Here is a 24,176-nt window from a genome sequence, read left to right on the forward strand (position 1 = left end):
ACTGAACTTTGTCTGAAGTGGGTTGATTTGATGAATAAATAAACAAATAAATAAATAAATTGAAAGTGTCCTCACTTCACTTTTAGTGAATTAAAATGTTTGCACAGTACTGTATACTGGGGAGAAGGTAACCCCTCACTGTTACAGATGACTCCTGTTCCACCAGCTCCTGGTCCATGACCTTTAACCTCTTTCCAGTGGATGCTGTGACTGGTTTGGGTGTGGTATTCACAGACAGCTTATGTTGTCTGTTTCCTGTGTGCATTCTTGGACCTGCTGCACCTCCCTCTCCTCACCACTGATCTTTTATGTTGGAAGTGGCAGTTAGAGTTCAGATTGAGTGTGAGTAGGTCAGTTGAAGGTCCAAAAGATTCTGTTGGGTTGTATTTCAATCTCTGCTGCTTCGATTTTGATTTTATGTCACAGTCACATCTTGGATTGATTCTGGGGTCTAATCACTCAGCATCCATGAGCTGACACTGGTGGATTATGCTGAGATGAGATCGCTTCTCTACCATGAGATGCAGTTGCAGTGGGTTTGACTCATCAATGTCCGCTTCAGTCTGCTCTTCCTCATTAAAGGACGGGTTCTCAATTTTTCAAGTCTATCTTTAAACATCAGTTAGGTGCCCAAATGAACACTGAAATGTGTTTTTCTTGCTGTAATCATTCCTCTTGTTCATACTGACCATCAGAAGATCCCTTCATAATGCATTTGCAATGTAAGTGATGGGGGGCAAAATCCACAGTCCTCCTTCTGTGCAAAATGTATTTAAAAGTTTATCTGAAGCTAATATGAAGCTTCAGCATCCAAATGAGTCAAATCAAGTAGATATCTTTCAATGTTACATTCTTTTTAGTGCCAAAGTGCCTCTTTTTGTTACTATATGTCCACCACAGCTCAACAGGGAAACACTGTCTGAGAAAACACAAAGAGGGAATTTAATGCTGAAAAGTAGGTGTGTGCCCAAATACAAATATGTTATTCAGCAAAGCACAAATAGTGGGATTTTTACCAATATTTGTTTCATACAAATATTTTAAAAATTATTCGTTTTCGGGAAGAAAAAAAACAAACACGTCAAATACCAGTGTGCAGGTCAGTTACATCACTATCTCAGTCTCTCTCCTCTGCTCCGCTGTTATGTCTATCAGCAGGTCTCAACGAGGGGAGTCACATCCACCTGCTACATGACGCACATTTCCTAATTTGGACATCACTCCCGGAGTTGGGGGTGTTCCCCAGAGATAAAGCTGAGCTACTGACATGCGAAGTGCTCCCAAGGGACTCTCCATAACCTGTTGTTCCCCTTCTCCTTTCCACAAAGTTAGGTTGTACAAAATAGGCAATAAATGAAAAGGGCAAAGCAAGAATCACCTTTGAAGTTCTTCCCTACATGTTACATGGTGTGCTGTCTCTGTGTTATGGGTGAACAAATAGGTAGAGGTCTGTCTGCAGCAAGGTGATGTGTAAAGTTTTAGCTCAGTAGTCAGCACAGTCGTCTATGATCTGAGAGACTCTAGTTCGAGACCCAGTGTGTATAGTTTATTCATGAACACTTATTGTAACAGTTTTCCAAATTTAAAAGCGTAATAAAAACAAAAACAGGATTTTTAAGCCTCTTTCCACTTTTATTCGAATACATAAGGCTGCCTCAACAAACACAGATACCAATACAAATACTGGGCCCTCTGCACATCCCTACTAAAAAGACTGTAAACGTAGCAGATATCTACTTGATATGTCTAATTCAGACTGCTGAAGCCTCATATCAGCTTCAGATCAACTTTTAAATGCATTTTTGCACTAAAATGACTGTGTGGATACACTGTGGATTTTGGCCCCCATCATTTATACAGAAAGCACATTTGAAGGAGATCTTTTAATAGCCAGTATGAACAGGGGGAATGATTACAGCGAGGAAAACCTAAATTTGGTTTGGAACGCACTGATGGAACTGCAGTTCTTCATATCATCAGATAGGGCATTCCACTGAGTTGTGCTTTCACAGAGAAAGCTGACTGACCAAATGCAGTGTGATGAAATGGTATGGTACAATCTTGTATAGAGGATATTCTGGAGGATCTAATAGAACTTACTGAGTGTACACAAAGTCACGTAGTAGAGGAGGGGCCAAACCATTTAAAATTTTATAAACTAGGCCCAAATTTGAGAATAATCTGAAATTTTCAAAGCTCAGTAAATTGTATTTCTCCAGTACCCTACAGTGATGGAAATGCATTGGCTTTTTGTCCAGAGTTTTTAGAGTTGTCTAAGGACTCAAGCAGGGGTGGAGCAGCGATTTTAAAAGTGTGGGGGTTCTAGAGGTGGAACATGAGCACGGCAAACCCCCCCCCTTCCAGCCCCGTTCCAGTCTCAACATGCCAAATCAAAATGAATGCCATGCATTTTTTTTATTTTTTTTTCTACTACTGTAGTTGTAACCACTGCTTCAGCTTACCATAAAATAATTACTGAGACCATATGAGTGTAACAACTCAGCAGAATTTATTTAGGGTCTGGTAGTAGTTTACTACTTACATCCAGTTATTTGTATGGATTGCTGTACTGGAGCATAGCTATCCTTATTATACTTAAGATAATCACAGAGTATCTTTATCCTACTTCATTACATACCTTATAGACATGAAATTAAAGGAAACTTACACTTCCATTAAAATGAAATGGATAGTTACAGATGCATAACAAATTGAACCTTGGTCACAAATCAGTATCAGTAAAGAGTCAAATCAGTAAAGAGTCATTTCTGTGTTCAATTTAAAGAAAAAAGTGTCTCTTTTAGTAGGAATCCAAAGGGGACCTTTAATTGTGTTTAATTGGGAAATTAAATACCAAAAGTTGTCCAGGAGGTTTTGTATCAGTAGGTGTCAGTTCCTCTCCAATAGCCACAGGGAACAAGTAGTCCCTCTTCATCCAAAGTCCACCTCAAAGCTAACAGGAGAATATTACATAAGCAGGTGATTTTAGGCTAGTGAGTGCAGAGAGTGAGCAACTAGCTCTCACAGGCTAACTGCCACACCTACAACCATCTGAACCCTTTTTTAAGCTCAATAATAAATAGTAATATTACTGTGGTCTAGCTTTAATACACAATAATAACTATAGCTCATTCTAACTTATATTTAATGCAAAACACACATTACTCTCTGACATGAGGAGTAAAACTATGATGTCTAAAGCAATATATCCCTTTGACATTTAGCTTAAAATAGCATGAACTATGTGAGTTTACACTCTGGACACACAGGTAACTTGTACATATTCTTGCCAAAGTCCGCCAAGCATGGTGGCTAATTAGATTAGCTTAACTCACGATTAGTGATTAGTATACTTAAACATTAATTTGGTCGTTAAGACTTTAACATAAGGCAGGCAACACATTTCCATAAGATAGACAAAATATGAATGCTCACCTTTGTCTATGACTCTTTAAAAACGACAATAGCAGTGACTTTAAAAACTAAATTTGCCACCTGGCTTACATTTAGGATAGCCTATTTCATATATGTTCAATGGTGTTAGCTGAGCTGACACATCACATAACAAGACAAAGTTACAAAAGAAAATTCTACATTACTAACTAGTTAAATAGCCGTGTCATACCTCTGATCTGTTATTCCCTAATCTGTTATCACAGCCAACAGCGAGTAACAGAAGCATCGTTGCTGAATGCACAAACGAAACTTGTATTTCAACTGTTTACTCTTCCCTGGCCTGATGAGTTGGTCAAATGGCTGTGGTTGGCTGGATGGCTGTTCAATTAATCTAACCAATAGGTTTTTCATGTATGGGAAACTCAGTTTCGTTTCATCAATGACGTTGGGGGGATGGAATTGTGTTTCTGTGAAAGTGTGGTTGTCACAACACCCGTAACACCCACCGGACCCACCTGCGACGTCCCTGGACTCAAAGTTTTATGGCTGTTTCTCCAGCCTGTCCCCAACATATGCTGCAATAAGACATATGGGAAAGAATCATAGCATGCATAAATATCTTGGCTGCGTCCAAACAGAGACAGTTTCTAATATGTCTAAAATTTGCCAAGTTGTACCTTATGGTTTTAACCATTTCTTAAAGTTCAAATTTGGATCCAGTGTCACACCAAGATATTTAAAATCAGTGACTATGTCGATCCTTTCACCTTTGATGAAAATATAAGCGTTAGGAGGTTGTACCGTGGTTTTAGAGAAAAACATACCCTTTGTCTCGTTTTCATTTAGACTCAGACATGATTGATCAAGCCGATGTGTGATCCTTTCCAATGCAATTGTTAGCTTAGCAGTTGTGTACACAACGGTGTCATCTGCATACATTCTACATCATGCAGTTCTACATCATGACAGTGTTGAGGGAGATCATTAATATATAGGCTAAATAACAGGGGAATACCCATTGTGCACTTCATATTACTTGACAGTGTGTCACCAACTTTAACAAATTGTATCCTATTGGATAAATGCATGCCAGTGCTCTAGATGAGAAGTTAAATTTAGAGAGTTGCGATATTAAAACATCATGATTGACTATATTGAATGCTTTACGCAGATCTAAAAATACAGCACCAACTACTCCTCCTTTGTCAAGTCTTGATTTAATTTGCTCTATTAAGTGCAAGGTAGCAGTTTCAGTGGAATGATTTGCTCTAAAGCCAAATTGCATACAATGTAGACCAAAATTGCTTGTATTAAGAAATGTTGTCAGTTGTTTAATGACAACTTTCTCAGCAACCTTTGAGAGTACTGGCAGTATACTTATTGGTCTGTAGTTACTGGCTTCAAGGCGGTCTCCAGATTTAAAAATAGACGTGACAATGACACATTTCCAGTCATCAGGAAAGGAGCTGTGTTTAAAAGACAAGTTAATTAAATGAGCAATAGGGGGAGTTAAAATATCTTTGTGCAATTAAACAAACAAGGTGTCAAATTGGAAAGCATCTGTACTTTTAGAGCTTTTAAAGGAGCTGATGATTTTGTTTACTTGTAACTCATTAGTCTCTACCAGCTTGAAAACCTGACCTGTAGCATCTATAGGAACAATATCCAGTTTCCTTTTCGTAAATTTTTTTCCTAACTCACATACAGACTCAAGAAAAAAAATATTAAAGACAGAAGCAACAGTAAGATGATCTTCAATTAACTTTCCCTGTACTTTGAGTTTAAAATCTCCTAAAAATTTTGGGTCTCTCCTTGTGAGATTATCAATGTTTTTCCAGATCAATTTACTGTTGCCTTTTGCCTCATTCAAAATATTGAGATAAAAACAAGATTTAGCTTCTCTTAGCTCTTGGATAACTTTGTTCCTTAAACCTTTATAAATCAGCATGTCAGTGTCTCTTCTAGTTTTAATTGCCTTCCTTAGTGCAGCATCTCTAGATTTCATTAGTTTCCACAAATTTTCATTAAACCACGGTGAATTGTTTTTATTTTTAGATTTTATCTGTATCCTCACATTAAATCTTTCCCTCACAGAGTTGATTCTGTGAGTAAAAGTATCACAGCCATAGTCCAGATCATCAGAGGATAGTACATCATCCCAGTTCAAGCTGTTAATTTCATTGATAAATTCTTCTTGCTTAGCTCTGGGTATGCACTGAAGGATCATTGGCTTAGTTGCTGTGGTCGGAAATCTATTTTTAGTCAGTTTTCTCGCTCATAGGGTTAGGTTATGATCTGATAAGCCAGTGACTAAATTATAACTTTTAGTTATTCTCTCTGCTTTGTTAGTACATATCAGATCAGTTTGTGTACTGGAGCATTTTGCAATCCTAGTTGGGCCTTTCACTAGTTGTTCTAGTTGGAATTTCTCTGTGATCATTTTTAGTTTTTTCCTCTTAGTTTTATCCTCCCAGTTCACATTAAAATCACCCATAAGTAATAATTCTTTGTTGAGATTGCACTCTTTCAAGACTTCTGTGAGTTAATCATAGACAGTGTCATCTGCAGAAGGGGGCCTATAGATACCTATGATGTTAAAAGACATTTTTTGGGATAACATTATTTTTATCCCAACATATTCTAACGTGTTACCCGCATTATAAACCACACATTCACATTTGATCTTGTCTCACATAAAAAAGCACCTCTATCTCCTCTTCCATCAGGTCTCTTCTAAAACATTGGTATCAGGGCACTGTGAACACACTCGCAGGAGTTGTTTGTTTCAACCATGTTTCAGTCAGACAGAGAAAGTCCAGATTTGAGTCAGACACAAGATGAGTTAGCTAATTGCTCTTTGTAGTAATGCTTCTGATGTTAAAATGTCCACCAAATAGCCCCCTCGGTTTCAGCTTCGGGTCCCATAAGACTTTTGCATGATTGACAGTTTGGAAGGTTTTGAATAACCGCTGCCTCCTCGCTGCAGGGTTTCGACACACAGTGGTGTCAGCAGCAGGTTTTGTGAGAGAGACACTGGACCTATCAAGGTTTCCACAGTCCAGTGGCGAAAAGTTATTTATTTAGACATCATGCCTAGTGTTAACAAACTTGAGTTTGTTAAGGGGGAAGACCGGCTTAGAAAGTTGATGCTCATTCATCACCAGAACATCCCAGACACACTCGGGCGCAAATCAGCACCGAAGTTCTGCAGCGCTCCAAGGGTCATTGTTCCAGGATTTAGCTGAACATCTCTGGAGAGCAGGAGCAGCATGAAGAGGACACCTGCTATTCTCCAAAATGGGGTGGCAGATGACCAGTCCACTGGATCGGTGATTCACTCTAGTACCTGGGCTCATCCGTGCCAAAGAACAGAGGAATAGATTGCAAAATATCCCAGTGGACAGTGTCTATACACATAGACAGCCAAGGTCAGGGTTTGTCCATAGCAGCTTGGTGTGTGCTTTATTCATACAGGAGATGGTTTTAATATCCTGAAGAGCAAGGCAAAGAGGAGGATGTTATTTGGTCCTTGCATGCTCTATAAGCCTTCCTTGAAGAGTCTGAAAGACTTTCATATCCACCAATCAATGATTCCTTATATTAACAACAATGCTGGAATGAATACTGTATGGATAACAAGTGACTCTGTTTACATGGGTGGGTTGATGTGCATATATTGAAAAAATATATATATTATGTAAGCTTATTAACCACACTAATAATTTAATAACCGTGCATTCTATCATCATCATATAACATCATGGGGATTTCTGTTACATTCACTCCATCAACAACAAAGAATGTGAACATGATATCCGCTGAGGATGTGTTCTGGAAGATCACAACAGCAAACAAACAACCTCACAGCTGTTTATTGACTCCTCTGCCAGCTATGACTGCCTGCTCCCTGCTTATGGTCCAGGAAACACAACATTTACTGGCCTGGACATGGCTGAAGATGATTTTTCAAATTTTGCTTTCTTGTGATGAAAACATAACACACTTATTTAATGAGATGTCAAAATAATCATTTTGGGATTGCAACAAAACACTTTCTTCCCATTTTGTGCCCTGGTTTAGTTGTTGTGCTCTGTTTATAATATGAGAGACTGTGAGAAGGGAGGAGTGTGAGCCTGCCGAAGTCCTGAAAGATTATTTTTTTAAATTTTGGGTATACGAGTTATTTATAGTTTTTATTTCATATTAGTTGAATTTCTTATTAATATATTTTTTCCCTTATTTTTTATTTTACTGTTTATTTAACATTTATTAATATATTGTTATTTAATGGACATTCGTCACACTTTATCTTTTGTTTTGAGTCTCTTTAACCTTCTGTTCATTATTAGCTCATGCAGGGTGTCCCTTTTTTCCAAAATAAGAGCAAACTGTAATCCAAAGCAATCCACTACTTGTGGTGAAAAAGTTGCATGAGAGTTACAAGATACTTTTAAGTGTCTTATATCAAGCTTTTCTGGACTAGTGGGGACATAGAACACACCCACAACCACATGCCCTTAAATCCATCAGTGTGAAAAGACACACCTGTCCTAACTTACCACAATTGTCAGTAAAAGTGTGAGTGTGTCTTAAGCTTTTGTGCTTTACACATTAAAATGTTTGACAAAATATGTCATGTAGTTGGCTCACTTGTCATCATGATGGGTTTTTGTATTTTGTGATCATGTGTGAAATCGCTTGCATTTATTTGTTTGTGGGTGCTTTCAAACATTAGTTTTTTGTGTAAAAACATTGTAATCCAAATATTTTTCTTGTAAAATACAGTTGTGTATCATTTGGATATTCATAAAAAACCCACCACACATATTTATAGTAAAGCTGCAATATACATGTAGCACAGGCATAATCTACCCTAATGCTTGTTACAATTGCTTTAATAAAAACATATTTTTGAGATTAATGGTGACTTTGAAAACCAAACATTCTAAATACCATGTGTACAGTGTACTGCAGAGAAGTATGGTTTGATCTAGGCTTGATGAACTGACAAATGATCCTAGTGTACCCTCTTGTGGCAATTACTGAGAGCAGAATGTGGTTTGACCTCTACAGGGAAAATGAAGAACTTCCTCCAAACCCCCACATATCAGTCACAGAGAGTTAGTGTTTTGAATTATCTTTATTAAGTAAACTCTACACTTGTAGTATTGCTTTTTATCTTTTTTTTATTCTTTTCACTCTAAATTAGAACCTTTTGCAATCAGCACATATAGAACTTTTCAATCAAGCTACACTTTTTGAGGAATACAAAAATATCACAGTACATTTTCTACTAAGTCACCTTCACCTGTGAGGTCCAGAGCCAATCAGAGAGGTGGGTTCAGAATCACAGCAGCTGCCTGGACAGAAATGGACCGTCAACATGTCTTAAAGTTACAGCACCATGGTCTATGAGCTAACCACACAGAGGGAATGGGCCACTCAAACACACTCACTGTCAGATTTCTGACAGGTCCAGGTGAGTGTTGAACTGATGTGCAGAAGATTCTCTCTCTCTCTCTCACACACACACTTACACACACACACTTACACACACACACTTACACACACACACACACACACACACACACACACACACACACACACACACACACACACACACACACACACACACACACACACAGCTCAGCGAAGCAGGGCTTTCCAGAACCAAACCACAGCTGTGTCCCTTTCCAGGGGTCACTCTGTTAGAGAGTCGTGATCTATGAGGCCGTGGTCTTTGGAGCCGTTGAGACTAATGAGCTGTACCTGTACTGTCCCTGTGTGAAATAGTCTATAGAGGATTCATTGTAGTGGTACGCAGCCTCACAGAGACAGTTTAGCACATGCAATGAATTTTAGGATATTCAGGGAATAAGATGCTGCAAAACCTCCAAATTCAGGAAGATGCATTTCTCAGCTTCTCTGAATACATTGGGACCTATTCAGATTTCAAGTGTGAACTTTGAAAAAGATGGCCCAAAAAATGAGACTGTCTAGTCCACTGCTTGGGAGGGAGTCCTGGTTGTTTGCTATTGAAACTTTAAGGAAACAGCTGTGGGCTGCACTTTATCCAAGATGGAATAGTTAACATACAGTTGCCAAAGACCAACTACATAGACCTCAACCTTCTATTATTTTTGCTCTTATAAAAAACAGACATACTGTTTGAAAAAGACTTGAGATATAAATATCACCTTTGAATTCGTTTTTCCAGGGTGGCTGGAATGGTTTCATTCCTGCACCTTGTGAGTGACAAAAGACAAACAAAACAACCAACTGTGGTTGGGGTTTTAGCATTTAAACTTGTTCCTATTTGCATCAGAATGAAGAAAAGACATCACACTCAAAAACGTTCTTAGCCACATAAGGAAAAAAAATGTTTTGGTTTTCCAAGAGGAAAAACAAGAATGACGACCCACTGATTACTTTATCAAATGTACATCTTGATAACTTGACTATGTCTGATAAAGAGCAGCACACAGCTGCTTCTCTGAACGTTTCTATGGGAAGCATCTGGGATGAGACAGTTCCAAATTGGGCTACTACTGTCTATGCATTTTTACAAGTCAGTGATTTGGTTGGAATCTGTCTAGCTAAAAAGTAGGGCTGGGTATGTAACGTCAATACTTGACATTGAGTATATACTAATTTGTGTTCATCGCACTGCAGAACAAAAACTGGTTTCTTGTCCTGTTAACCTTTGATCACCTGTAAATCTTTTTTTCTGCATTTCATTTGCTGAAACGTCTGTATAGTTGTTGTGTAAGGACAGCAGTACAGATGGCTTGCAGTATGTTGTTAAATTAAATCTTTTGTAGAAAAACACACAGTTGTACTCAGCCAAAAAAGTATTGAATACATTTTTGAAATTGGTACTGAAAATCTATGGAGTCCTTCAGGAGACATGAGCACAAACTTTTTCCTATACATTTCTGGTTAGCACCAGATAGTTTAGAGACTTGAAAAAGGCTCATGTCCCTTACTGGCTCTGTAAAAATCAGATATCAACAAAGAAGTTCAGATGATACCAAGCCCTACTGACGAGTCATGACAAAAGTCTGATCCAAATGTTGGAAGTGTTGGACTCAAGAGTGGAGGCTGGCTGGCCCTGCTTGGCCCAGCAGTGGTTAGGTGGCCCTCTGATTTTGCTCTGGGGCTGTGTTCATGTCACTCTTCAGGCAGGCTTAAATGTAAATATGGATCCCACACAACAACAACAGCACCTTTAACATTCTCACATTCTCTTCCCATTCTTCTCTGCATACATGTCATATTCTATACAAAGTATCAAAAAAGATTAAACAAAATACTGAAAAATCCTCACCCGTACTGACAATATACTGTAATTTCTCATATTAAACTTTTTTTTTCCTTTTCTCCCACACTGCTAAGATTCAGATCCATAGTGAGAAGTTTTTGGTGACTGAGGCCTCACAGCACCTACTACTCTGGACAGGAATGTTGCAGCATGAAGATGACTCGCTCAGTGGTTTCATTCAAAACAACTAAACAAAACTACAAAACACTGGAAATAAAGTGAGGGTGGAGGGTGAGAGATCCCCTTCAATGTCTTCAGTTTAGGGGAAATGGAAGAGACGAGTTAGATGAACAAAGGAAGGCGTACACTTTAATTACAGTTACACAAACATGAACCATGATAAAACAGGAGTGAGAGGAGTCAGTCAAGAACAGAGGAGAGCAGAAGGGTGACCCGCCTTCTCTTCTGGGTGGACAAACACATAAAAAAGGAAGTCTTTATAGGTTGAGGGGTATGGGAGCTGATTGTACTGCCTGTGTGCTGTGTTTGCTGAGTGTACATAGCAGGGAGTAGGATCCCTGACAGAACCAGACAACAGGAACATGGCTGGCTCAGTGCAGTGGCAGTAGCAATGCTGGAGGCTAAGGGGGCACTGGATGGATTCCTCCAGGCCCACACCCAGACCATGCTGTTCAGGGAGAGAAGGTTGCCATCTCCAGGGAGATGCGCTGCCACAGCTCCTTGGTCTGCTTGCCTCTCTTCAGGTTCTGCAACACATCGTTGAACTGCATCATGCCCACAGGCGTCAGGCAGAAAGCACCTCGAGCACTGCGGATGATGTTGACGAAGTCGTCGTAGTCAGCAGGTGTCAGGTGGATGAGCCGGTGGTGGATGTACTGTAGAGAGAAGGGAGAAGGAGGTATGATTCTAAAGGCAGCCTGTAGAGGTTTCTCTCACTCATGCACTTCCTAGAATTTATGAGTATTAGAGTCTTTATTAATATTATCATCATCATTAAAAAAGCAGGTTTTGGATGTGTGTGACACTAATTCTGTTCTTAATTGTACAGCCATTTTATTGTGAAGTGGATTTGTTTGGAAAATCAGAGCTTTGTAGGTGGGATTAAAAATGTGGACATCATCTTACTGTGCCAGAGCCAGAAAAAGATGTTTACAGCTGTAAGTTGATTTACAGACAATACAAATACAAATACATGATGCTGACTACTCACAACAGCTCTACAATACCTTCCCTATCTGATACTTTCTACCTGATTAAATGACAATTCTGGTTTATTGCCAACCTGGGACTATTCCATTTCCAAACTAGTAGAAAATCAACAATGCAATGTTCTTTTCTTTTCTGGTGTCAAGTAAAGGACAGTCTTTCTTTTTTGCTGTATTTGTTATAGAAAGCAAAGTTCGACTCAGCACCTATTCAGACCAACTATATGCTGTATACACCAGCATTCTTCTGCAGATCAAGCTGCACTGGAGTTTGTCCATCTAACTCACTATAACTGCAGCATGGATGTGTTGTACCTGCAGGTAGGCTTGTTGGCAGCGCTGGACAAGCTGGTGAAAAGCAGGTGTTCGGAGGTGGGCGTGGATGTGGGCAGGGTTCAGCCTCTGAAGAGCTTCCATTATGATCTCTTGCAGGACGAACGGACTGAGGACACCTTTTGCTGCTCCGACACAGAACTGGTACACATAGTTGACTCCTGACAGGGTAGACAGGCAGAAAGAGTGACATTATTAGTCATTGTTACCTAACTTATCCGATGTGTTGGAGTATAGAGACATCAGATAACAGCTTTGCTGTGTGGTCCTTGATTCAGTGAAGGTAGCTGCAGGGAATCCTGTCTCCACCATTCAACTGTTACTTTCTCCACCCTCTGATATGACAAATGTTCAGTCCACAGTGTGTGGTGCAGAAGGGCCTTCCATCTTTGTTCATGGTCAGTTATTGTGAAAATAAGACAGTGGAACTATTCTATTTCTGTTGTTTATTGTTTGGTCTGATCTATCAGGAATATGAAGGACCTGACGGAGGGCTGGTAAACCCAGTAAAGAACTTGTCAGGAGACTGGGATGTCTTACGCAGGAACATTTACTGAAGCTTGATTGAGGAGAATAGAGTTACAGTAAAGTGAAAACACTTTGCATTGCCACTCAATTCTGTGGTCTACTTCCAGACAAGAGTATTTAAACTCTTCACCAAATCCTTACCCTTACTATCTCCAAAAAAGGTTATTCTTCACTCATCTATGCCTCTACTGGGTATTGAACTATAAACAAGACACTATGCTGATTAAAGTTAACTGAAGTCACATAGTCTGTACACAGGTAACATGCTATCCATTCTACGAGGAGTAGAGACAGACTAACTGTCTGCACAAAGCACAGCATATCTCCACTTGACCTTGGTTGCCATAAGACACAGCCTGCCTTATCAAGACAGCTGCTTGTCCCAGCCAACCTCAGAGATGAACTGCTCTGAAAGAGACAAGTCATGACCTACTGCTCCTAGGATAGAAAATAACCAGAGAATTACCCAAATACCCAAATAATTCCCCCACAAGGAACTGATCTTGTAGTCCCATGGCTTAAGCAGTTAACTATCTAATGAATTGTTGCATCAGCCACTCATATCATGCACTTATCCCATTACTATCAGTTCCTTCATGTGTGCACTCACCTAGCCTTGCAGCCAGTCCCAGCAACCATTTGACGTCCTCAGTGTAGGGTGGGCTCCTGGAGAAGTTGTTGGGGTGATCATTGTGAGCTCTTCTTCCCAGCATCTCCAAGGCCAGCATACCTTCACACAAAGAGTGGAGGAGCTCATCTTATATGGAAGCAACACTGGTTCACATGTCAGCCTAATCTACACATGCACATTTATTACAGTAAAATATAATCATAGGACACAAACTCCTCACCAACTCTGTAGGCAGAATGCAGGTAGTGCAGGCCCTGTTGGCTGATTGGCTGACTGTGCTGCTCGTCCTCCACTGGGAAGGGAGTACTGACCAATGAGCCCGGCTGGGAGGAGAGGGAGGGCATAGAGGCTCCCTGTATGGCCTGGATGGTGGGGCCAGAGTGGACGCTGCCTACTGAAAAACATGACAGGAACACTATACTGTTAAGCATTGGCCAACACATATGAACCCATTCGCGGTATATTTACATTATCACTGTACACTATCTATAACAAGCTGAATTTGGAAGAACATGAACAATTGCTTGATTTAAAACACACATACACACACACAGCCTGTAGTCCTGACCTGCTACAGTGGTGCTGAGCGGCAGGCCAGTCTCCGTGTGGTAGGGATGGACGGCAATTTGAGTCATGGACGGTACAGGAACGCCAGGGAAGGTCACAGCAGTGGCTGCCATGGGCGGCTGGGGACCGGTGGCCACTGAGAACGGGTACTGGGCACCGATGAAAGCTGGGTGCATTCCCTGAGAAGGAGGACACACATACAAAACATACATATCTACACCTGTATATACCTGATAGGGGCGATAAAACCATTATCTATAGTTATGAATGGGTTTTAAATAAACACCTGAAATGTTAGCTAAATAAAACGTTAATCAGTGTGTACATCCATCAACTACTATTAGCAAACATATTTAAGAGTAAGTGACATCATTAATGAAGCATCTGTCACTCTGATCCATCACATGTCATTTCTGCTATTCACCTGATGTTTTCTCTTGTTTTTTATATATTCATTTGTTTATTGTGATCCATGTGTACCCTGTGGTGTTTTTATCAGTTGTAATGGTGACAGAAAAAGGCCCCTGCCTGGTGCTGGTGTTATATACACTCCTGACAAGTAGACATATTCAGATTTCTTGTTTTGTCAGACCAGCAGTCTGTGTAAAAAAATAGCATTTGAAAAGCAGACATTTTTGTTTATGCATGTAAGATATATTCTAATGTACAATGCATTCAGAAAGTATTCAGACCCCTTTTTTAGATTTTAAATTTAAGAACTTTTTGCAATTTTATTAAAAAGGAAAAAGTGAAGTATCACATTGACATACGACCCTTCGCTATGCCACTTGAAATTTAGCTCAGGTGCCTCTCATTTCTCATGATCATGGAGTCCACCTGTGGTAAATTAAATTGATTGGACATGGTTTGGAAAGGAACACACCTGTCTATGTAAGGTCTTAAAGCTGACAATGCATATCAGAGGAAAAACCAAGCCATGAGGTCTAATGAACTGCCTGCAGACCTCAGAGACAGGATTGTGTCGAGGCACAGATCTGGGGAAAAGATTTCTGCTGCATTGAAGGTTCCCAAGAGCACAATGGTCTCCATAATTCTTAAATGGAAGAAGTTTGGAATAACTAGGACTCTTTCTAGAGCTGGCTTCCCAGCCAAACTGAGAAAAAAGGGCCTTGATAGGAGAGGTGACCAAGAACCTAATGGTCACTTTGGCTGAGCTCCAGAGATCCTGTGTGGAGATGGGAGAAACTTCCAGAAGCACAACCATCACTGTAACACTAATACGATCTGGGCTTTATGGCAGAATGGCCAGACGGAAGCATCTCCTCAGTGAAAGATACAGGAAAGCCTGCTTGGAATTTGCAAAAAAGCACCTAAAGGACTCAGACTGTGAGAAACAAGATTCTCTGGTCTGATGAAACCAAGATTGAACTGTTTTAACCTCAATTATAAATGTAATTTCTGGAGGAAACCAGGCATTACTCATCACCTGCCAAATACCATCCAAACAGTGAAGCATGGTGGTGGCAGCATCATGCTGTGGGGGTTTTTCAGTAGCAGGGAACGGAGCAAAGTACAGCGATATCCTTAATGAGAACCTAGTCCAGAGCGCTCAAGACCCCAGACTGGACTGAAGGTTCACTTTCCAACAGACAATGGGCCTGATTCACTAATATGTACATAGAAATGTTCTTACTTTGTGTACATAATAAGCATGACACATGCGCACTGTAACACTGAACAGGCAGTTGGTTAACCAGCTGCATATATCACAGCCAAATCTGATGGGGGAAATTAATTGGTGTCACATTCCAATATGGTAATTCTGATAAGCTACTGTCATCTAAAAGTGTGAACAGGTTCGCAGAGTAAGAACAAATTCAGGTAAGAACATATTGATGAAGTCCAGATTTGTGCTGAAAACATTCGTTTAAACACAGATTTGTGCACACGGACTGTTTGTGAATGAGGCCCAATGACTCTAAGCACATAGCCAAGACAACGCAGGAGCGGCTTTGGAATAACTCTGTGTAGCCCAGCCAGAGCCCTGACATGAACCCAATTGAACATCTCTGGAGAGACCTGAAAATGGCTGTCCACCAATGGTCCCCATCCCACCTGACAAAGCTTGAAAGAATCGGCAGAGAATGGCAGAAAATCCCAAAATCCAGGTGTGCAAAGCTTGTCATACCCAAGAAGTCTTGAGGCTGTAATCGCTACCAAATGTGCTTCAACTAAATTCTGAGTAAAGGGTCTGAATACTTATGTTAATGTGATATTTCAGTTTTTCCTTTTCAATAAATTTGCAAAAAAATCTATTCTGTTTTCCCTTTGTCATTATGGGGTATTGAGTGTTGATTGATGGGGGAACAAATTAAACGATTTTAGCATAAGGTTGGAACATAACAAAATGTGAAAAAAGTGGAGGGGTCTGAACATGCACATTCTGATAAAATAAATTGGTGTATTGTTTTGACTAGATGTTATATGTTATATATCATATTGTAAATAAATGAATAAAACATTGTTTCTTTTTTCTTTTGTACATTTCTGGAGTTTCCACTCAGGTTTAAACACAAATTCAAAATGTGCAAACAGCAAATGATTGAAAAGTACTCAATATTTTCCCTATAATTTCATTTAGGAACAGGCGTACAGTGAGTTTAGCATTTTGAACTGTGGTCTAAAAAAACAGCTTAAGCAAAGTAACTGCCTGGCAGCCATTCATGTAGTTTTCAGTCTTTGTATGTACATTTTCTATGTTGCCCTTACATCTTTCAAATTCCAGTTGTGGCCATTTCTTAGTGAGAATAAACTTCCATAAAAAGCCTAATGATTGTGTGAACAGGGGCTCTGACCTGTGGGTATGCAGCCCCAGACACAGGGAAGACGGTGGGTCGGGGAACGTGCTGCAGAGGGTGTCCCAGGTACTGCGGGGTGCAGACAGTGGGGAGATGGGCCTGGATGGTGGTGTAGGGGTGGAGGCCCTGGGTATGAGGGTGAGCAATGGCCTGCCCGGGTATGGCGTGGGACTGGTAGATGGTAGAGCCCACAGAGATGACGGGTACAACAGCTGCTGCTGTGACTGAGGCTGTGACTGTTGCCACCCCTGCTGACTCCATGTTGGCTCCGCTGTCAAGGATGCCACAGCTGGACTCTGGGGGCCTCCTGCCTGAACCCCCGTTGGCCCCACAGCGTCCAGAGGTCTCCCGCTGTTGGCCTGAGCCCCCACCCACTGACTGCTCATACAGCCAGTACCACTGGTGAGCCACCTCAAACAGAACCTCAGGATACACACCTCCACCCTTGGCTGCTTCCTCTACTGCCATGCAGGCCTTCTCCAACATCACATTGTCCTGAAAGCACAGATGGGACAGACATGAATGACTTCATTAGACTTTAAATGAGTTTTGACTATTTTAAAAACAAAAACTAAATAAGCATGTGTCTATATTTGTTTCTGTATTTTTTCATTAGCTATATTAGATCCAAGTTCAAAATGTGGTAGCACAACTCAGTAATTTCAGGAACTCAAGAGCAAACATGCACAGATTCAATCAGGTCAACCATTTAAATTTTAGCCATTTCAGTCAGTAAATGGTGACATTCCATGCCTATCACATCATGCTTTCATGAAGTCTCTGTATGTGGTGTCTCAGAAAGCTGAATCTTAATTTAAAGAGGCTTCTTTTTATTGACTTTTATTAATCTGAATCTTTTGGAATCAAACCTGATCAAATACAATTCGGTTTAAAACACAAATTTACTTTCACCATTGCATCAAATTCTTGGATGGTTCTGACTTTTATCCTAATTTCACAAAGGGAACACAAACACTATTCAAGTGCATTGGCTTCAGTTAAGGAGAGAGTTTTGCATTAGAGTGTGGTTGTGTGCAGGGATGTTCACTACCACCCCTATTGTTTACTGAAAGTACTCTGCTTATTTAGGATGACAGTATTAAAAGTAAGTAATGTTCAAGGTATCACCATCAACAGAGATGAATGGGGTGCTTATCATGAGGTGCTATTCTTAATGGAACATGCAACAACAATACCTAATTTAAAAGATCTTAGTTTCCAGTATGGATATTATTCAGTATATAAAGTTAACACTACTACATATTTCAGTATCTTCTCTGAACAAAAATAGCATGTAGCATGTTAATTTGAAGACAATATTTAGATGCATTAGTAAAGATCTGGATCGCTGGTCAACACTCCCTCTTTATCTAACAGGGTGTGTACTGTATACTTGTGCTACCATGGCTGCTCTACCAATTTCAGATGTTACCTGTAGATATTCCAATATCCACATATGATTAAAAAAAAATCAAAATGTAAGGCAAGGAAAACGACCACAAATTAGACTAAAAAAACATTGCAATCATCGAAACTAACATGGCCAGAGGTTCACGCTACCTTGATTGCTAGTACCTGTTCTTTGCACTGCACCAGGGCTCTCTGGATTTCATTAGGATTCAGAGCGTGAGCATGAGGCAGGCAGCTCAGGGCCAGCTCTGCTGCTGCCCGGACCATGTTGGGGTCCCTGGCACGCGATGCTCGGTCTGCCAGGGATGCCACCTCTGGTGGTGTGAGGTGACCATCCCAACACTCCACCAAAATGTTGAGGGCAGCACTGCCAATCTCCATAGCTTGGCCTGAGAAGGGTAGAAAGAGTACAGTTTGAGGGCAGGGAGGAGAGCGGGTGAGAGTGAAGAAAGAAAACATTTGAAAATCTGCTTCTTCATGTTTCTGTCAAACTCTTTTTCTCGCTGTCTCTGTCTCTCTCTCTCACACACGCCCACACTCACATGCACACACGTGCACACACGCACGCGCGCACGCACACACACACACACACACACACACACACACACACTCCTCACCAGTGATCCAGGACACATGGGAGGAGTAGGTCCTGGACAGCCAGTTGGGCGAGACAAAGTTGTGGAGGCCGAGAGCATACAGGCCAATCTCAAAGGCACATAGGTGCAGGTTTCTGTGGGGCCCCTGATGCCCCCCGCTGGCTGAGGGCTGGGTGAAAATGGAGGTCGAGGAGTTTCCTCCGGCTTTGATCAGCACCGTCTTGGCCAACTCAAAGTAAAAATGAGCTGCTGCCTCTGATGGCTGGTTGGGCACATGGGGGGCATGGCACTCTGGACGACGCCCTTTGTACCTGGACACAGGAAAACATTCATTTGTCAGCACATATCTGAGTTGTTTAGAAAGAACGGTTACAAATCATTTTCTGGCTTATACCAGAAGATGTAGCTCTAAGTGAGGAATGCATGGATTTAAAGTATCTGACTGTGCAATGTATGGTTAGTGAGTTAAGAACAAAACCACGCTTTCCATAATAACAGCTATGGAGTTAGAACAGACCTATCATGAAAACTTGACTTTTCTATTTTGTATTAATATTTTTAGTGAGTCAAGACCTAACAAGTAAAACAAGACAGAAGTAACACAATGGGTGACTTGACAAGGTTGACCTGACAGAAGAAAACATGCCTGCATTAAGTCTTTGCAATAAGCAACAGCAAAGAAAGTTGGGTTGATATCAAATTAAAACTGATGTGACAAAGGTAGTTCTTGTGTTGATGTGAAGTGTGTATTAGAGAAGGAGCAGGGAGGTCTGTTGTGTATCACAAGTGTGTGCTTAAGTGTCAGTATGTATGCTATAGTAAGGGGGAGTGATAAAAAAAAACAAACAAAAAAAACAAAATTGAAATGAAAGTTATGAAAGACAGAAAACTATTGAGTCCATTTAGAGAAAAAATACAAATATAAATTAAAATTAAAAAATAAAATCAGGTTGTGGGGGGGCTTTTTCTGCCTTTGACGGACGCCTCTTAACCATAAACTGTAAAAAATATGGATGTAGCCACCGTGATGTCACCCATTGGTTTCTGAAGAGCGGTTTTGAAGCTCAAAGTGGTCGGCTCCAGCCGTCATCATCTTGGCAGTGCTGGACTCCGCCTAACTCCTGGCTAATCCAAAATGGGCAAAGAGGTGGATCTGAGGCAGGCCGCTTGCTCTTAACCACTTATGTCAGCACATCTGACATGTCATACACATAAACTCCACAAGAGGCACCATGAGACCATGAATGTAATGTCATATTTCTAAAAAACTCATATAAAATACATACACTCTGAATCTGAAGCATGTAGTGGATGTAACTATCGCTATATAAAAAGGTGTAGCCTGCTGTTGATCTATAAAACAAAAAATGAAGGAAATATGGTGAAAAATATAATCAAAGCATGATTCTGCCTTTGCATGTACGATACATATGTCTTATGTTGCAGTGGTGCCATCACTGGGTGAAATCCGATAATTTTTGTCTTAAGTATAAACCTAGTGTCAGCTTCCTTTATTTAACACCCTGCTGGTGGACAGCGGCTGCTGGCGGTCGACTGCCTACAAGTTAACAGATTCCAACTGATGAGGCACCAGTCACAAACAGACTTCTGTTAACTGGCAGCCTTTGTTTAAATGGTAAATGGTAAATGGACTGTACTTGTATAGTGCCTTTCTAGTCTTCCGACCACTCAAAGCGCTTTTACACTACAAATCACATTCACCCATTCACACACATTTATACACTGAATGGGTACAGGGGCTACCATGCAAGGTCCCAACCGTCCCATCAGAGGAAACTAACCATTCACACACATTCATACACTGATGGCACAGCCATCAGGAGCAATTTGGGGTTAAGTATCTTGCCCAAGGACACATTGGCATGTGGACTGGAGGAGCTGGGAATCGAACCGCCGATCTTCTGATTAGTGGACGACCCGCTCTACCTCCTGAGCCACAGCCTTGAACTCAGCTTTTTTTATTCAATCTATTATTGTTGTTGGTCATCCCAGTAACACAGCTAGTGTACTTTTACTTGTCTCAGTAACCTGATAAGGAGGAAGTGTGTGTTTTTACCTGCTGGTGTCGGTGCTCTTGGCCCTGGCCCCGCCCCCTGCCCTGCGAGAACCACTGGAAGAGGAGGAGCCCAGCGAATCAGATGATGAACTGCTGATGCTGTCACTGTCCTGACCCCGACCCCAGGATGTTGCTGCCCAGCCCCCTCGAAGTGGCCGCCTACTGAGCGTGGGGGAACTGTCTGAAGTCGTCTCTGGAGCGCTACTGTCAATGCTCGCCATGCCTATTCAAACACCATCACATCATGTTTCAAATCACTTTCATGTGTGCTGGTTCACTTTTGATGTGAAGCTGATACATCTTATCCTATTATCCACCTTAACAATTTAACTGGATCCTATTAGAAATACCACTATAATGACCCAGGCAAAAAGTAGCACTCACTGTCTGACAGCGTGGATACAAGCTAAGTTGATTCTCCCAAAAGATGGATGCAGTGGCAGTGTAAACTGTTTTCTATTACATTCTACCAGCCAGGTCAATAAAAAATGTACACATCATTTCCTGCCACATTTACCAGTGTGTTTCTTCTTCTGCCGGACAGGTGAACCCCAGCAGCGCTGGTTATATCCACAGCGTGCCCCCAGCGCCAGCCGGCTGGGCACTGTGGCCTCCAGCTTAAATGGAGCTGATTCGTTCTGCTGGTCACTTGATGAAGCAGGGCCCTCCGACACTGCAAGGGAAACAAAATGGGAAATTTCTATCATCACTACAGAACAAACAACCTTTTAGGTCTATCTCTGTCAAAGGATACTGTGTTACCATGTAGTGATTATCTATTGTATGGCAGCACAGGATGTAAACTAAGTTTGACTTAGTTTACATCCTGCAGTAGTGCTTACTATTGCTTTCATTAAGTGATATTGAAAAAAAGCAGGGATGGGGGGGTTCTCACCGTGCTCCCTGGTCTCAGCAGTGCTCTCCCCAGCTGTGCTGTTCTGCACAGGGTTCAGTTCAGACTGGTGTGCCACCTCCTCACCAGCCATTGTCACAGCAGAGGAAGAGCTGGAGGAAGAGGCTGCCACAGTGGCTGCAGAGGAAGATGATGGGGCATGTTTGGAGACCCCCCCAGTGGCCCCAGCAGTGATGTGTTTGGACGGGCTCCGCTGGCTGCCAGCTGCTGGCTTGCTGGAGTAGAAGGAGCTGAGAGTCTGAGGCTTGTGGGTCTGACTCTCCCTGTCCAACAACTTATCCAGTATCTGAGGATAGGAGGAGGGGGAGAGAGACAACATGGGAAGGGAGAGAGGGGGATGAACAAAAAGGCACGGAGAAGAAAGAAGTGTGGAAAAAGAAACTGAGGAGGAGAAGAAAACTTCAATTCTTAAATTCCCATGTCCAGCTTCAATTCTTGGTAAACCTTTTGAAACAAACCTTTAGAGTATCTGAATTGACCTCTGTATTGTTGAGACACTGGACATAGTTTGTTTAGATAAGTGGCAATGCCGTAATCAAAGTTGTCTGAACACAGTGCATCTACCCCCCTGTTTAACAACAGGAAAGGAGGACTCCACCCGTGAGCAACATTGATTTGAGAAAATCATTCAGACTAACACCGACTTCTAATTGGACACGATGCGAATGAGCGAGCAAGCAAACATTAGATTGTTTCAGTGTTTCCCAAGGAAGATGTCTCCATGCGTCTAATTTTGCGAAGTTTTGCGCATCTAACCGTATTTTCATTGATCAAAATCAACAGTGATATACCTGATGTTTCCTTTTCCCCTCCAGTCAGCAGTCAACATGTATGAAGAGAAAGCGAGAGTGAAGATAAATCCACTTTTTAATCCCAAAAGCTCTCTTCTGAGCTCTGCTAAATGGCTCCTGGTCAGAGCAGAATTTGGTGTGACTCTGGGTGTTATTCCTCAAGAAGCTCCAGCTCTGTCCCTGTCTGTCTCCTCCAGAGCTACGCAACACTCTGTCAGCGAGCAGTGGCTTTGTTCCTCTGATACATCCGGTCCTCCACACACACTCAGCGCTGCAACATCGCTCGCAGTATATCTGGACAGTATTTTGCACTCCACCTGCTAGAGTTGACTCACTCGCTGTATGTTAGGAAGGTGAGGTGTTACATTTCTGACCAATAACTAAATTAGGGCCTGAAGTAAAAGCGTAAATGACCTTTGGGGTCATTTGAACCAGGACCAGGACTGATAACAACAACACATGGACAGACAGGATAAACAGACCAGCATCATAAATTCTAACTCACATTTCTGGAGGACATTTATACAGTCTCCCTGAAAATCTGAGCCAAATCTGAATTTCATATAAATTAAATGTCTAATCATTATGTAAGTTATGTAATGTTATTTGCCATGTAAATGCACGAAGAATGGCATAAGCATTCTTCGTGTATGACATCTGCACAAGCAAACAAACTAACATTAAAAGGAAGGGGAAATCAAAATAAATACATAAAATTCTCCCCTGACCCTGCCGTCCTGGCCTGGCCTGCTCTGAATCCACCCCAGCCCCTCTTTGGCTTTGGTGCCCAGCCAGAGTTGCCCTCCAGTAGTATTGTTGCTACATTATCTTTTATTTACTTATTTATTTATTCTTTTATTTATCCATTTATTTATTGTTTTCCGTTTTTGGTTGGTTTAAGTGTAGTTTTCCCCATAGTTTTATGCTCTGTCATATAAAAAAAAAGTAAAAAAAAAAAAAAAGAAGAAGCAGAATGGCACAATTTTGATAGCTGTGTGATTATCTGTTGAGGAGATATTAATTTTAGATTATGTTTCAATTTTTACTACATGTGACACTACTGCCCTCTAGTGATAAGATTTTGAAGTTCCTTATGTTAAGAGTTGATGAATGTTTGGTAATATGCAATGGTATTCTAAAATCACCCAAGTATTTAACTTTTGATCTATTCATTTCATAGACAATAATATTTTAATAGTTACATTAGATAAGTAGTAGTTGTATTGAATTCAGTTTTTATTTTGGAAATAATAGTCTCATTGAATGTTTTACATTATGAAGTAAGTGTTATGTTGAATTTATATTTTAAATTGTTTCTGAAAGTTTAATTTAGTCACATAGTCGTTGCTTAAACTTTATTTAATTTCACTATAGTATTAAAACTTTTTGTTTTCAGTGTAGGTGGTTTGAGATCTGCAGATGGTTTGAGAAAGTTGAATCAATTGAGGCTGGATGTCTCTGAAAAAAAGACATTGAATATTCATCTGTAATTCAGGGCGAAAATGTTTAAAACACACTATCTAACTAACACTAACCCTAACCCTAACCCATTTCATCCAAACTTATAAAGATAACCTCAAAGAGATTTTTCTTTGAGCCGGTCTCCAAAACTCATGAGCCAAGAAACT

At 40.8% G+C, this 24,176-nt stretch overlaps 1 protein-coding gene across 2 annotated transcripts in view; it reads right to left on the bottom strand.

The window, feature by feature from the left end:
* Window positions 1-8,902: 8,902 nt before the first annotated feature.
* The window catches only part of zswim8 (zinc finger, SWIM-type containing 8), a 61,915-nt gene continuing 46,641 nt past the window's right edge, over window positions 8,903-24,176 (bottom strand). The window contains exons 16-26 of one of the 2 annotated variants that reach the window (XM_067609248.1): window positions 21,740-22,043; window positions 21,362-21,517; window positions 20,845-21,067; window positions 18,789-19,078; window positions 18,322-18,560; window positions 16,759-17,256; window positions 13,944-14,121; window positions 13,596-13,769; window positions 13,355-13,474; window positions 12,199-12,377; window positions 8,903-11,553 (exon numbers count right to left, since the gene is read on the bottom strand). In XM_067609248.1, coding sequence (XP_067465349.1) covers window positions 11,350-11,553; window positions 12,199-12,377; window positions 13,355-13,474; window positions 13,596-13,769; window positions 13,944-14,121; window positions 16,759-17,256; window positions 18,322-18,560; window positions 18,789-19,078; window positions 20,845-21,067; window positions 21,362-21,517; window positions 21,740-22,043 — 2,565 coding nt within the window. In that variant the 3' untranslated portion in view covers window positions 8,903-11,349. The remainder of the gene's footprint in view (window positions 11,554-12,198; window positions 12,378-13,354; window positions 13,475-13,595; window positions 13,770-13,943; window positions 14,122-16,758; window positions 17,257-18,321; window positions 18,561-18,788; window positions 19,079-20,844; window positions 21,068-21,361; window positions 21,518-21,739; window positions 22,044-24,176) is intronic. The other variant, XM_067609249.1, reaches the window with a different exon arrangement.

The sequence above is a fragment of the Thunnus thynnus genome, chromosome 14, assembly GCF_963924715.1.
Source record: "Thunnus thynnus chromosome 14, fThuThy2.1, whole genome shotgun sequence".
In the NCBI taxonomy this organism is placed as follows: domain Eukaryota; kingdom Metazoa; phylum Chordata; class Actinopteri; order Scombriformes; family Scombridae; genus Thunnus; species Thunnus thynnus.